This window comes from Macaca mulatta, chromosome 1 (assembly GCF_049350105.2).
Source record: "Macaca mulatta isolate MMU2019108-1 chromosome 1, T2T-MMU8v2.0, whole genome shotgun sequence".
Classification (NCBI taxonomy): Eukaryota; Metazoa; Chordata; class Mammalia; order Primates; family Cercopithecidae; genus Macaca; species Macaca mulatta.
In genome coordinates this window covers 83,649,993-83,665,336 of record NC_133406.1, presented here as the reverse complement: position 1 = coordinate 83,665,336, position 15,344 = coordinate 83,649,993, and the positions used below count along the sequence as shown (strand labels likewise).

The 15,344-nt window shown below is 50.1% G+C and overlaps 1 protein-coding gene across 2 annotated transcripts; it reads left to right on the top strand.

Annotated features, from left to right (window-relative positions):
- Positions 1–9,302: 9,302 nt before the first annotated feature.
- Positions 9,303–14,007, top strand: PYCR2 (pyrroline-5-carboxylate reductase 2). 2 transcript variants are annotated; one of them, XM_077951603.1, is made up of 8 exons: positions 9,303–9,541; positions 9,814–9,884; positions 10,049–10,125; positions 11,533–11,712; positions 11,837–12,058; positions 12,272–12,364; positions 12,545–12,708; positions 13,295–14,007. In XM_077951603.1, exons 4-8 carry the CDS (start codon positions 11,536–11,538, stop codon positions 13,458–13,460), a joined length of 822 nt encoding a protein of 273 aa, XP_077807729.1. In that variant the 5' UTR covers positions 9,303–9,541; positions 9,814–9,884; positions 10,049–10,125; positions 11,533–11,535; the 3' UTR covers positions 13,461–14,007. The 2 variants fall into 2 exon arrangements, with proteins under 2 accessions (XP_077807729.1, NP_001248709.1); NM_001261780.1 differs by lacking the exon at positions 10,049–10,125 and having other exon boundaries at positions 9,317–9,541; positions 13,295–13,972.
- Positions 14,008–15,344: the final 1,337 nt, after the last annotated feature.

Genomic DNA, 15,344 nt, shown 5'->3' with positions numbered 1-15,344 from the left:
ACTCCAGCCTAGGTGACAGAGCAGGACTCTGTTCCCCTCCAAAAAATAAAATAATAAGGATAAAAAGAAAAATATTTGTATACATCTGTACAATATGTTTGTTTGTTTGTTTGTTTGTTTTTGAGACGGAGTCTCGCTCTGCCGCCCAGGCTGGAGTACAGTGGCCTGATCTCAGCTCACTGCAAGCTTCCGCCTCCTGAGTTTACGCCATTCTCCTGCCTCAGCCTCCCAAGTAGCTGGGACTACAGGCGCCCGCCACCTCGCCTGGCTAGTTTTTTGTGTTTTTAGTAGAGACGGGGTTTCACCGTGTTAGCCAGGATAGTCTCGATCTCCTGACCTCGTGATCCGCCCGTCTTGGCCTCCCAAAGTGCCGGGATTACAGGCTTGAGCCACCGCGCCCGGCCTTGTGTTTTAATTGTTATTACAAAAGAGTCGACTAGGCGTGGTGGCTCACACCTGTAATCCCAGCACTTTGGGAGGCTGAGGTGGGCGGATCACCTGAGGTCGGGAGTTCAAGACTAGCCTGAGGAATATGGTGAAACCCCTTCTCTACTAAAAATACAAAATTAGCCGAGCATGGTGGTGCATGCCTGTAATCCCAGCTACTCGGGAGGCTGAGGCAGGAGAATTGCTTGAACCCGGGAGGCGGAGGTTGCAGTGAGCTGAGATCGCGCCATTGCACTCCAGCCTGGTGACAGAGTGAGACTCCGTCTCAAAAAAAAAAAAAAAAAAAAGAGTCAAAAAGTTTCTTTTTAATTTAGCATTTATAAAAAAGTTACAGTAAGCAAAGGTCAATTATTAAAGAAAAATTTAGTTTTACAAATTTAGTGTAGGCTAAGTATACAGTGTTGATAAAGTCTACAGTAGTGTACAGTAATGTCCTAGGCCTTCATATTCACTCATTACTCACTCACTGACTCACCCGAAGCAACCTCCAGTCCTCCAAGCTCCATTCATGGCAAGTGCCCTATAGATGTTGTGCCATTTTAAAATATTTTACACTATGTTTCTACTGTACCTTCTCTATGTTTAGGTATGTTTAGATACACAAATACTTACCATTGTGTTACGACTGCCTACAGTATTCAGTACAGTAATGTGCTGTACAGGTTTGTAGCCTAGGAGCAATAGGCTACACCACACAGTCTAGGTGTGTAGTAAGCTCCACCGTGTAGGTTTATGTGAGTGCACTCCACCATGTTTCCACAGTAACGAAATCGCCTAACAGTGCATTTCTTAGAACATATCCCCATTGTTAAGTGAGGCATGCCTGTACTTCAGGATAAAGGACTATTTCTAACCTACAAGCTAATTAATAGTAACTAAATAATACGAGAAAAATAGGCTGGGCGTGGTGGTGGCTCATGTCTATAATTCCAGCACTTTGGGAGTCTGAGGTGGGTGGATGGCTCTAGGCCAGGAGTCCAAGACCAGTCTGGCTAACATGGTGAAACCCAGTCTCTATTAAAAATACAAAAATTAGCTGGGCATGGTGGCACACACCTGTGATCCTACTCAGGAGGCTGAGGTAGGGAATCACTTGAATCTGGGAGGTGGAGGTGGCAGTAAGCCAAGATTGCACCACTGCACTCCAGCCTAGGTGACAGAGCAAGACTCTTGTCTCACCAAAAAAAAAAAAAAAAAAAAAAAATTAAATTAAAATTAAATAATAACAAAGAAAAATAGAGCTAAAAAATGTCTAAAGACAGCCAAGATTTGAGATTTGGCAAGAATATTGTTGAAGATAGTGGGAGAGGATTTGGCTCTAACTTATAAATGGCCAGATCACTTCCATAAGACATCAGAATGAAGCTTTCCATTTGGGGTACTGTAAATACCAGGGCATATGGTTGCTTTGCGTACTAGAAGGATATCAATACCCACCTGAAGAACTCTACCAGCTACACAGTGATATATCTGTCGCTCTAAAAGATCTGTGGATTTCCAGGCAGTCACATGCAATCAGTGGCAAAGATGGGCCTGCTCACACCAGGCTGAGTGTGAGCTAAAATTTAAAAAAAAAAAAAAAAAAATGCAGGAGATTGACTTCATTTCAAAATGTAAGGTGTACTCATTAGGGCAGGAAGACAGTGTGGTAGAGAGAACGCTCTCCCCAAAGACACCGAGGCCCTAATCCTTGCAACCTGTGACTATGTTATGTTACATAGCAAAAAAGACTCTGCAGATGTAATTAAGGTTACAAACCTTAAAATAGGGAGATTATCTTGGATTATCCGAGTGTGCCCAATCTAATCACATGAGCCTTTCAAGGCAGAGAACTTTCTCTGGCTGGAGGCAGGAAAGATGAGGTAGAAGGGGGATGTCAAAGAGATCTGAAGCAGGAGAAGGACTTGCCCTGCCATAGCTGGTTTGAAGATGAGGGAGGCCATGAGCTAGGGAAAGTGAGTGGCCTCTAAAAGGTGGACTGACTCCCGGCTGATAGCCAGCAAGGAAAGGGGACCTCAGTTCTGCACCCACCCGGAAGTGAATTCTGCCAATACTTGAATGAGTCTGAAGGTGGATCCTCCCCCAGAGCCTCCAGATAAGAGCCCAGATCATCAGGTGACGTGGGGATTTGTCTTTGTGAGACCTGGAGCAGAGAAACCAGCTGAGGCTACTCAGACTGTTTTTTTGTTTTGTTTTGCTTTGTTTTGTTTTATTTTAAAGACAGGGTCTCACTGTCACCCAGACTGGAATACAGTGGCACAATCATAGCTCACTGCAGCCTTGATCTCCCAGGCTCAAGTGATCCTCCCCGCTCACCCTCCCCAAGTAGCTGGGACTACAGACTCACACCACCATACTGGCTAATTTTTAAAATTTTTGTAAAGACAGGGGTCTCCCTATGTTGCCCAGGATAGCCTCAAACTCCTGGGCTCAAGTGGTCCTCCCACCTTGGCCTCCCAAAGTGCTGGGATTGTAGGCGTGAAGCCACTGTACCTGGCTCCTAGTCAGACTTCAAATCTACAAAATGTGAGATAAAGTTTTTTCATTTTAAGCAGCTAAATTTGTGATGAATTAATACAGCAGCAATAGAAAATTAATATAGATAATGGAATAAGCCAAACATCTAATGGGATAAGTAAGCCAAATCCCATTAGAAGTGGGATGTAATTACAATTTTTTTCACTTAAAAGGTGAAATAAAGGGCCAGGTGCAGTGGCTCAAGCCTGTAATGCCAGCACTTTGGGAGGCCAAGGCAGGCAGATTGCTTGAGCCTGGGAGTTCAAAACCAACTCGTACAACATAGTGAGACCATCCCCATCGTCCATACTTTAAAAGATACAAAAAATTAGCCAGGAGTAGTAGTTGTAGTCCCAGCTACTTGGCAGGCTGAGGCGGGAGGAGTGTTTGAGCCTGGGAGGTTGAGGCTGCAGCGAGCTGTGATGGTGCCACTACACTTTAGCCTGGGTGACAGAGCAAGAACTTGTCTCAAAAAAGAAAGAAAGAAAGAACATTAAAGATAATTTTTAATGTATTGAAAACCACCCATAATCCCACCATCCTAAAACAAAATGGTTTTTGCATATCACATGTTTCCATGCAGCATGAGTAAATACTTATTTTTAAAGATCAAGGTTTTGGCTGGGCACCATAGTTCACGCCTATAATCCCAGCACTTTGGGAGGCTGAGGCAGGTGGATCACGAGGTCAGGAGATCGAGACCATCCTGGCCAACATGGTGAAACCCCATCTCTACTAGAAAAAAAAAATACAAAAATACAAAAAATTAGCTGGGCGTGGTGGTGGGTGCCTGTAGTCCCAGCTACTTGGGAGGTTGAGGCAGGACAATGGTGTGAACCTGGGAGGCAGAGCTTGCAGTGAGCCACGATCATGCCACTGCCCTCCAGCCTGGGCGACAGGGCGAGACTCATCTCAAAAAAAAAAAAAAAATTAAGGTTTTGGCCAGGCATGGTGGCTCACCTTGTAATCCCAGCACTTTGGGAGGCCAAGACAGGTGGATCACCTGAGGTCAGGAATTTGAGACCAGCCTGGCCAACATGGTGAAACCCCGTTTCTACTAAAAATACAAAAATTAACTGGGTGTGGCGGTGCATACCTGTAGTCCCAGCTCTTCAGGAGGCTGGGGCAGGAGAATTACTTGAACCTGGGAGGTGGAGGTTGTAGTGTGCCAAGACTGCACCACTGTACTCCAGCCTGGGTGACAAAGCTAGACTCCATCTCAAAAAAAAAAGGGGGGGGGTTCTTTCTTTTCTTTTTCTTTTCTTTTTTTTTTTTGAGACAGGGTCTCACCCTGTTGATCAGGCTAGAGTGCAGTGGCAGGATCTTAGCTCACTGTAACCTCCACCTCCCAGGTTCAACTGATCCTCCACCTCAGCTTCCTGAGTAGCTGGGACTACAGGCACGTACCACCACACCTGGCTAATTTTTTATTTTTATTATTTATTTATTTATTTATGTGTTTGTTTTGGTAGAGACAGGGTTTTGCCATGTTGCCCAGGATGGTCTCGAACTCCTGAGCTCAAGCGATCCGCCTGCCTCAGCCTTCCAAAGTATTGGAATTACAGGCATGAGCCACTGCGCCCGGCCAAAATCAAGTTTTAATGTGCCTACTGCATAGGAGAAAGAAGCGAAGAGAGTTACACTCCAAAAGGGTCACATTGGTTCTAAATCTATGTGGTAGGATTGAAAACAACGTTTTTCCATTTGTTCTCTCTCTCTCTTTTTTTTTTTTTTTGCAGAGTGTCACTCTGTCACCCAGGCTGAAGTGCAGTGGCACAATCTCGGCTCACTGTAACCTCTGCTTCCTGGGTTCAAGCGATTCTTGTGTATCAGCCACCAGAATAACTGGCAGTACAAGCATAGGCCATGATGCCCGGCTAATTTTTGTATTTTTAGTAGAGACACGGTTTTGCCACGTTGGCTAGGCTTGTTTGGAACTCCTGTTTTCAAATGATCACCTGTCTTGTTCTCCCAAAGTGCTGGGATTACAGGCATGAGCCACTGTACCCGGCCTTCCATTTGATCTCATTTCTATTTTTTCTAAAATAAACACATATCATTTATGCAATAACAAAAAGAATGCAAAAATGCACTCAAAAATGTGCCTCTTTGGAGAGGCTCCTAGGACACGGAGGATTGAGGGCCAAGGCACTCGCCATCTGTTTATCTGGGAGCAGCACAGGCTTTTCTCTCATTTCCTAGGTCATCTCAGTTTTTAGGAGAGACTGGCCTGCTGTTTAGAGATAGGAGAGACTGGCCTGCTGTTTAGAGGGAGGCCCTGAGGCCCTGATAGTGAAGAAGCAGAAGAAGTAGACAGAAGTGAAGCAGCATCCATTTTGTCTGAGACAGCTGGAGGGGGCCATCAGGCAGGACAGAGGGGAGTGAAGAGGGAGGAAGGGCACGAACAGCTGAACATGACTGGTGGATGAGAGGATGGGAGTAGAGGGGTGAAGGTGGGCAGTCCTGGCAGCCTTGTGGATATGTCTGTTCAGAGACAGCAAAAGAGTAGTGGGTGCCCAAGGAGACAAGTGCCAGCAGAGACTGAGTATGTCCCATGGCAGGATGGCAGTGCAAGGCTAGGGGTGTCCTTTAGGGTGGCTGGGTGGGAATGAAGGGCTTCCCCTCTCCTCTCCTCAACTTCGGTTCAGAGGAACTCCACAGGTATCAGATGTGATTGCCTTGGAAACCAAGGCAGAGGCCACAGCACCGAGGAAATGGGTCTTTAGAGTCAGCAAGGTCATTAAAAGAGAATAAAATGGGCTTATCTACATATGAAATAGGTAACAGACTGGCTGCAGTGGCTCATGCCTGTAATCCTAACACTGGGAGGCGGAGGAGGGAGGATTGCTTGAGGTCAAGAGTTCAAGATCAACCTAGACTGACATAGTGAGACCTCATCTCTATTATATTTTATATATATATATATATATTTGTTTTTTTCTGTTTTCTTACTTTGTTTTTATTTTTTGTCATTGTTTTCTCTTTTGTTCTTTTTTATTTCCATTTTATTTTTTTTAAAAATAAAATATAATAGATAAACTTTGTATATATAAACTTTAAACTCTGGAGATGAAAAAATAATAGATCAAAACTACCACAGGAAAGAACAATTTGTGGTCAGTGACTCACTTGCTGCCCTAAGTCCAAACTGAGGGGATCAAGTGCCTTTGCTACTCTGTCTCTTATGTGGCCAGTCCTGGCTGGGGATCAAGCCAACACTGGGGGTCACCAACATGGCCTCTTTTTTTTTTTAGACAAGAGTCTCACACTGTCACTCAGGTTGGAGTGCAATGGCATGACCTTGGCTCACTGCAATCTCCACCTCCCGGGTTCAAGCAATTCTCCTGCCTCAGCCTCCTGAGTAGCTGAGATGACAGGTGCCCGCCACCATGCCCGGCTGTATTTTTAGTAGAGATAGGGTTTCACCATGTTGGCCAGGCTGGTCTCAAACTCCTGACCTCAGGTGATCCATTCGCCTCAGCCTCCCAAAGTGCTGGGATTACAGGCATAAGCCACCGCACCTGGCCATCCTTTCTTAGGCTTTTGCAGTTCTCCTATTTCACCCTGGCTCCTGGAAGTGGAAGCGAGAGATATCAAGGCAAGGCAACCAGGGATGGGTTTTTGTGAGGGGTCGGAAAGGAGTGAGACACAAGTGTCCCTCACACCCCACTCCAAAGCACGCATTCAGCTTCAGCACAACCTCCTGGATTGGAGGTCAGATCCAGAGCTCCCCACAGCCAGGAAAAGCAAAGGGCCCTGCAGTGCCCTGGTGGACTATGGGGAGGGTGAGTATCCTGCAGAGGAGCAGGCAGCATTAGGAAGCTGTGAAGGAGGGTAGACCCCGAACTTCCTCACTACCTGACAAAGACTCCTCCACAACAAAAGGGAGGCCAAATGCAGGCAAACAGAAATGAGACAAGGAGAAGAGAAGTGCTGGCAGCACAGTGTTCTAGCTCCATTCCTGAGGTCCTGCACTCTGTAGGTGCCCCTTCTGGTCTGTGAGCGCCCCTGTGCCTCTCCCAAGCACTGTACAGAAGTCCCCCTTTTCCTTCAGCCAGTTTGAACTGCTGGGTTTCTGGTTTCAGAGCTTTATGCTGGTAACCATTAGGCTATGTCGCAACATGGCAGCTATGAGAGCTCTTTTTTTTTTTTTTTTTTGAGACAGAGTCTTGCTCTGTCACCCAGGCTGGAGTGCAGTGGCCGGATCTCAGCTCACTGCAAGCTCCTCCTCTCGGGTTCACGCCATTCTCCTGCCTCAGCCTCCCGAGTAGCTGGGACTACAGGCACCCGCCACTTCGCCCGGCTAGTTTTTTGTATTTTTTAGTAGAGACGGGGTTTCACCGTGTTAGCCAGGATGGTCTCGATCTCCTGACCTCATGATCCGCCCGTCTCGGCCTCCCAAAGTGCTGGGATTACAGGTTTGAGCCACCGCACCCGGCCTATGAGAGCTCTTAAAGCCCCAAACCACTGGACTTTACAAATCTCACTTCTGGGAGTCACATTAAGAAAATAATGAGTCAGGCAAAGATTTTATCACAATAGTATGAACAAAACTTTAAAAAATTGAAGGCCGGGAGCGGTGGCTCATGTCTGTAATCCCAGCACTCTGGGAGGCCGAGGTGGGTGGATCACGAGGTCAGGAGTTCGAGACCAGCCTGGCCAACATGGTGAAACCCCATCTCTACTAAAAATACAAACTTTGGCCGGGTGTGGTGGCGCATGCCTGTAATCCCAGGTACTCGGGAGGCTGAGACAGGAGAATCCCTTGAATCCGGGAGGTGGAAGTTGCAGTGAGCTGAGATGGTGCCACTTCACTCCAGCCTGGGTAACAGAGACTCCGCCTCAAAAACAAATAAATAGGCCGGGCGCGTGGCTCACACCTGTAATCCCAGCACTTTGGGAGGCCGAGGCGGGCGGATCACCTCAGGTCGGGAGTTCAAGATCAGCCTGACCAACATGGAGAAACCCTGTCTCTACTAAAAATACAAAAAATTAGCCGGGCGTGGTGTCACATGCCTGTAATCCCAGCTACTCGGGAGGCTGAGGCAGGAGAATCGCTTGAATCCGGGAGGTGGAGGTTTCGGAGAGCTGAGATCGCGCCACTGCACTCCAGCCTGGGCGACAGAGCGAGACTCCGCCTCAAAAAAAAAAAAAAAAAAAGAAAAGAAATAGAGCATTATTTTCCTTAATAGTTAATATTATATTTGGTCCTCACTTTAAAAGGTGCACAAACTGAGGGCCTGGGGACTTGCTCAGGGAAGCTCACAGAAAGCAGCCCCTCGCCTGGAAGCGGGGGTGTGCATTACACGAAAAGGACTAGAAAAGCTAGTAAAGACCATGGGAACTAAGGGTCCCCAGCTCTTCTGAGTCCTCTAGGAACGCCACCTTCTTTCTCTCTATGTCATTTTTCCCTGCGGCCTCTTATATTTACTACTGATGGAAAAGGAAACATCACATTGGTGGAGCTTTTTAAAGCAAGAGACAGGTCGGGCGCGGTGGCTCATGCCTATAATCCCAGCACTTTGGGAGGCCGAGGCGGGCGGATAACCTGATGTCAGGAGTTGAAGACCAGCCTGACCAACACGGTGAAGCCCAGTCTCTACAGAAAATACAAAAATGATCCGGTCGTGGTGGCGGGCGCCTGTAATCTCAGCTACTCGGGAGGCTGAGGCAGAAGAATCGCTTGAACCCGGGAGACGGAGGTTGCAGTGAGCCGAGACAGTACCACTGCACTCCAGCCTGGGTAACAAGAGTGAAACTCCGTCTCAACAACAACAAAAAAGGCAAGTGACAGCAAGGGGCTGAGGGCGCGGGCTCGCGAAAGAGTCGAAGACTCGAACTTGTCCTTCTTGTCTCTAGTTTGGACAAATTCGCGGGAACCACTCAAGTTCAAGTGAATAATCGGTGGCTGACCACCCTGGTGCTGCCTCTCCGCCACCCTGTCTGAACCTACGCCAGGAGGGCCTCGTTCATCCCCGCAAATCGGCAACCTGGAGAACTCCTCTGGGCCATGAGAGGCATCTGATGGCCAGCGCCAGAAATAATATTAGCCAGGCCTGGGTCGGGCCTCAGCCCTGAGCCTGAGGTGGCTTAGGGACAACGACCTCAGCCTTGAGGTGGGGGGGGGGGTCTGGCGTCCCTTGGCCTGCGGGCGCCGGAAGCTCACGCCTAGCTGCCACAGGAGCTTCCGGGACTAGAGCCCGGAGTTCCGCCCTCCAGTTGCGAGCGGAAGAGGCGGATACGCGGCCCGTGAGCGGCCGCGGATTGGCCCGCCCCGAGATCCTGGTTGCGGATTAGTAGTCCGGCGGGGCGGGGCCACATGGCCTAAGAGGCCTGGGAGATACCTGCTGGAGGAGTCCAGTGTTGCACCATCCCAGAAACTGCTGTTAGCCCGCCCTCGCTCGGCGCGCCGCCCGTTGGCCCCTGCGCTGTCCGCCCTTCCCCTAGCGTTATTTCCGGGCCCGCGCTGAGGAGGTTCCTGCGGCTGCCAGGAGGTGTGAGCCGCGGACCATGAGCGTGGGCATCATCGGAGCCGGCCAGCTGGCCTATGCTCTGGCGCGGGGCTTCACGGCCGCAGGCAAGCTCGTGGAGGCGGGAGGCGGCTTCGCGGGCAGTCCCGAGGCCCGAGTGGGGCTCCGCCCCACCGGCATGAGAGAATGAAAGGGGTGTTTGCGTCCGGTGGGGTAGATGAGACTCTGGTTGAGCAGCAAGTGCGTCTTCTGTCCTCGTAGAGGGTTGATGGGGAGAGGCAGACTGGCACTGTTAGGGCGGCTCTGGGTTTTAGAGCCAGGGAAAGCGTGATAACGGGCTGGACCGCGACCCCTAGTTAAAAAGCTCTGTCTTCTGCAGGTATCGTGTCGGCTCACAAGATAATAGCCAGCTCTCCGGAAATGAACCTGCCCACGGTGTCGGCCCTCAGGGTAGGTGGAGCGGGGCGGAGTGGGAAGCGGGTGGAGGCCCTGGAAAAGGATGACCTGAGATGAAGTGAGTCCGTCCGTCCGTCCCTGCGCCCAAGTGCTGGTCTTTGGCCGGCGGTGACCTTCACTCCAGGAACATCACAAGCTTTCCACCTTCTCTTGGGCAGCTCAGTGTGGTGGGAACACCAAAGCAGACACACTGGGGGTCAGATCCAGACACTGGAGTGGTAGAGGATCAACTGAGGTAATTATATGATGAAAGTACCTGGCACATAGTAGGTACCCAATAAACTCTCTTTTTTTTTTTATTTTTTTTTTATTTTTGAGACGGAGTCTCGCTCTGTCGCCCAGGCTGGAGTGCAGTGGCCGGATCTCAGCTCACTGCAAGCTCCGCCGCTCGAGTTTACACCGTTCTCCTGCCTCAGCCTCCCGAGTAGCTGGGACTACAGGCGCCTGCCACCTCGCCCGGCTAGTTTTTTTTGTATTTTTTTTTAGTAGAGACGGGGTTTCACCGTGTTAGCCAGGATGGTCTTGATCTCCTGACCTCGTGATCCGCCCGTCTCGGCCTCCCAAAGTGCTGGGATTACAGGCTTGAGCCACCGTGCCCGGCCTAAACACTCATTTAAAAAGAATTTTTTTCAGACAGGGTCTTACTCTGTCGCCCAGGCTGGAGTGCAGTGGCGCGATCTCAGTTCACTGCAACCTCTGCCTCCCAAGTTCAAGCGATCCTCCCACCTCAGCCTCCCAAGTAGCTGGGATTACAGACACCTACCACGCTCGGCTAATTTTTGTATTTTTAGTAGAGAATACTGTTGGCCAGGCTGGTCTCAAACTCCTGGCCTCAAATTATCTGCCCGCCTCGGCCTCCCAAAGTGCTGGGATTACAGGGGTGAGCACACTCAGCCATTTTTCTTAATAGGCTAGTTGTATGACCTTAAAGTACTCAGCTACTTTGAGGCTATTTCCTCATTTTACAACAGTGGCCACTTTGCTGTTATTCTGAGTTGTGAATGAGCATATTGGGAAGAATCTGGTGAGTTAGTTGTTCTGCTCTCCAAAAACATATTCCAAGTCTTCACCCAAAACCTGTGCTCTGTGGGAAAGGATGGTTGATGAGGCAGGTGACAGGCAGTGTCTGTGCCTAGGGTGGGCTGATGTCCCTAGCACTGGAGGGTCCTACTTCTCAGTTTGGAGTCATAGAGGAATGGATGACTTCCAGCCTAGCCCTGGACCGCGTGGAGACTGTGTGGTCCCCACGAACAAGCGGCCAGAGTTAGGATGGGGCCTGACTCAGCTGTTCTTCTGATGACCAGGTATTAGCATTTCCCTTTGCCCTGCCACTTTTCATCATAGGGCCTTCTTACCTAGCAGAGGAGTGCCTTAGATGCCAGAAGATTGGCAGGGAAGAAGGGCAGCCACTTCGTGGTTACCATGGAGAAGCTTGTCATCCTCCAAGCCTATGCTTACTTGTCCAGTAGCAACAATAGGAAACTATATCATGTGGGATAGGGGCAGAACCCTGAGGGCATACAGCTAAGAATTCCAGACTGCATCTGGCAGAATGGGTTTGGCAGGGGTTCAGCTGCTCCCTGGGAGGCCTTGGCATAGCCAGGCTGCTCCAGCACTGTGAGCTGGGAGTTTCCTCTTGCAGAAGATGGGTGTGAACCTGACACGCAGCAACAAGGAGACAGTGAAGCACAGCGACGTCCTGTTTCTGGCCGTGAAGCCACATATCATCCCCTTCATTCTGGATGAGATTGGGGCCGATGTACAAGCCAGACACATCGTGGTCTCCTGTGCGGCTGGTGTCACCATCAGCTCTGTGGAGAAGGTGCCCATCTCAGCCCTGATGCCCCTTGTGTGAGGGGAGGGTCGACCCAGGAATGGCAGCTAATGGGTGGGTGCTGATGGGAGCTGTGCGCTGGCCACTCACTCGACTCTCTCCCTCACCCTAGAAGCTGATGGCGTTCCAGCCAGCCCCCAAAGTGATTCGCTGCATGACCAACACACCTGTGGTAGTGCGGGAAGGCGCTACAGTGTACGCCATGGGCACCCATGCTCTGGTGGAGGATGGGCAGCTCCTGGAGCAACTCATGAGCAGCGTGGGCTTCTGCACTGAGGTGGAAGAGGACCTCATCGATGCCGTCACGGGGCTCAGTGGCAGCGGGCCTGCCTATGTGAGGCCCTCATTTGCTCGCTCAGCCTTCCAGGAACCCAGGCAGCAAGTTGGGCTGGCAGGCAGGCTTGGACTGGGGGTGGCGCCCACCTCTTGGGCACAGCTGGCTGGTACAGGATGCTGACCCTTGGAGCTAGTTCCAGTCATCAGAAAGCAGACCTTAGGAAAGGTCCTTCCGTGCCTTTGGCCTGGGTCTTAGTGAGTGTCTCCACAGGCATTCATGGCTCTGGATGCATTGGCTGATGGTGGGGTGAAGATGGGTTTGCCACGGCGCCTGGCAGTCCGACTCGGGGCCCAGGCCTTGCTGGTCAGTATCTTTCCCCCGCATGTTCAGGACCAGGGTGTGGAATGGGGGTTCTTGTGCATCACTGAGCTGGGGCGGGAGTTGGTTGGGAAGCTGGGGTAGCAGTTGGGCAGGAGCAGTGGGTGTGGGGAAGCCTGTTCCAAAGTACACTAGCAGCTTTCTCCTATGTGCCCTTCCCCATAGGGAGCTGCCAAGATGCTGCTGGACTCAGAGCAGCATCCATGCCAGCTCAAGGACAATGTCTGCTCCCCTGGGGGAGCCACCATCCACGCCCTGCACTTTCTGGAGAGTGGGGGCTTCCGCTCTCTGCTCATCAATGCAGTTGAGGCCTCCTGTATCCGAACACGGTGAGTCCATCCCGCTGACCTCTGTCCCACGCCCTTCACTCCTAGTTGGTCCCTGGGCTGGGTTGAGCACCACTGGCAGAACCTGCTGTCTTGGGTCCCATTTAGCAGTGCTGGAGTCTGTGCTCTGTTAATAACCACAACTTAGTAGATTTTGTTTACCTAAGAGTTTGCAAGCCTTACTTCACTTAATTCTCACTGCATTTCAGATAGCTAGGATTAACTTTGACTTATAGATGGGAAGTTGAGGCTCAGAGACAATTTTCCCAAGGTCAAACAGCTAAAAAGTGATGGAGACAGGATTCTAATTTGAGTCTATGACTCCAAACCCTGTCACTGTCCCCATATGATCACAGATACCACTTGGGGCTCTATGTCTAGCTCAGATCAAACAAGATAAATAAGACAAACCCATACTTAGTTAACTAGTACTTCTTAGAAGTACTAGTTGGGAAGTGTTTGTCTTGGGGCTCTAATTTTTGGTGGTGTCAGATCAACAAGCTTAAGGGTTGTGTGGATAGTGGAGACTCAAAGCTCTGGCCCCAGGGCTTATTGTCTTCCTTCGGTCCTTCTGGGGTTTTGTCTACAGAGAGCTACAGTCCATGGCCGACCAAGAAAAGATCTCCCCAGCTGCCCTTAAGAAGACGCTCCTAGACAGAGTGAAGCTGGAATCCCCCACAGTCTCCACACTGACCCCCTCCAGCCCAGGGAAGCTCCTTACAAGAAGCCTGGCCCTGGGTGGCAAGAAGGACTAAGGCAGCGTCTACCCCCTCTGTGATTTAGAGCCCTCAGTTGAGAGCCCCTGCCCCACCCCCTCCATTGCTCCTCCTCACCTTTGCAAGGAGAAAGCAGGCTCAGGTAGTTTTCAGGGCTTTGTGATAAAACCTCCTTAAATCTGTTCAGACCAAGCAGTGTGAGCTTCCTCTCCTGTCCCATGTTGGAAGATGCTCTGAAGGGGTGGTAGATGCTGGAAGCCAGACACAACCCTGCATACCCCACTCAATTGGCGGAAGCTGGGGCTGGGACTGGAGTCAGCCCAGCTGGGAGGAAGGGCTGGGGAGGATCTGCAGCTGAAGCCCAAGGCAGGGCTAGTTTGATGCCAAGGCAAAGTGGTGAGAGAGAAAATAGGAAAGGGGCTTTTCTCTGAATTGGTAAATGGGAAAGAAGTGAGCAACTTAAGATTGTCACCATCACAAGTGTACAGGATTAGACTGTGTTTATATTTAACTCTTGCTTCATAGGTGTACCATTTAATGCTAAGTTTAACTGCTTTAATAAAGTTTAATAAAGTTTATTTTTAAATATCTTGCTTTTGTTAGGCTTAATCTTAAATAATCATCCTGGAGAACTCGACGCCCTTGTGAGGTCCTCGCCGCTTCTCTGCAAGAGCACTGTCCGAGGGCTAGAAGTAGGGATGAGAGGAATAAGGGGCCAGGCCCTTGGTCTGGATCAAGGTGTTGTTCTAGAATGAGCCAAAGCTAATGACAGGGAAGAGCCAAGTGGGCTGCATGAGTTGTGGGTCAGCAGCCCAGAATAAAGGAGAAAGCCATCTGCTTCGCTGTGGGGCAGGCACTGCTGAGCATTTGATCCTCACAGCTGCCCTCTGAAGGAAGAACTGTTCTTTTCTCACCTTATAGAAGATGTTGAGGCTGGCTGGGCGTGGTGGCTCATGCCCGTAATCCCAATACTTTGGGAGGCCAAGGCGGGCGTATCACGAGGTCAGATCGAGAACATCCTGGCTAACACAGTGAAACCCCGTCTGTACTAAAAATACCAAAAAAAAAAAAAATTAGCCGGGCGTGGTGGTGGGTGGCTGTAGTCACAGCTACTTGGGAGGCTGAGGCAGGAGAATGGCGTGAACCCGGGAGGCGGGGCTTGCAGTGAGCTGAGATCACACCACTGCACTCCAGCACGGGTGACAGAGCGAGAGTCCATCTCAAAAAAAAAAAAAGATGATGTCGAGGCCTAGAGGGATGAGCAACTTACCCCTAGTTGTACTACTGGTCAGTGGTGGGACTGTCTGTGTTCTTAGCTATCAATTCTGCAGCCTCCTAGAAGTAGCTGGGCATGCCATTCACACAGCCAGACATCCAGTGTTTCTCTAGGCAGGCCAGCGTGTGCCTGGTACTTGTTCCCGGGAGCTCCCTGCCTGTGCAGCAGGGCTGTTTGAAAAGGCGTGGGAGGCCGGGCACGGTGGCTCATGTGTGTAATCCCAGCGCTTTGGGAGACCAAGGTGGGCATATCATGAGGTCAAGAGATCGAGACCATCCTGGCCCACATGGTGAAATCCCGTCTCTACTACAAATACAAAAATTAGCCAGGCATAGTGGTGTGTACCTGTAATCTCAGCTACTCGGGAGGCCGAGGCAGGAGAATTGCTTAAACCTGGGAGGTAGAGGTTGCAGTGAGCCAAGATTGTGCCACCGTACTGTACTCTATCCTGGTAAAAGAGCAAGACTCAATCTCAAAAAAAAAAAGAAAAGGCATGGGCATTGGCATCAGCATCAGCTCTGGGTTCAAATCTTAGATTCCCCTGCTTTCTACTCCACAGCCCTGGAGAAGTTACCGAATTTATCTGATCTCAGGGTTTCATCCATTATAAATATGGAGCCCATGCTTCATCAAAAGGTTGTGGTGGG

What these genes read in the sequence shown, in the direction of transcription:
- PYCR2 (NM_001261780.1), top strand. Translation starts at nt 9,475, where the DNA reads ATGAGCGTGGGCATCATCGGAGCCGGCCAGCTGGCCTATGCTCTGGCG. An exon ending in GCGGGGCTTCACGGCCGCAG is followed by an intron (nt 9,542 to 9,813) that starts GCAAGCTCGTGG and finishes TGTCTTCTGCAG; the next exon opens with GTATCGTGTCGGCTCACAAG. An exon ending in GCCTCCTGTATCCGAACACG is followed by an intron (nt 12,709 to 13,294) that starts GTGAGTCCATCC and finishes TTTTGTCTACAG; the next exon opens with AGAGCTACAGTCCATGGCCG.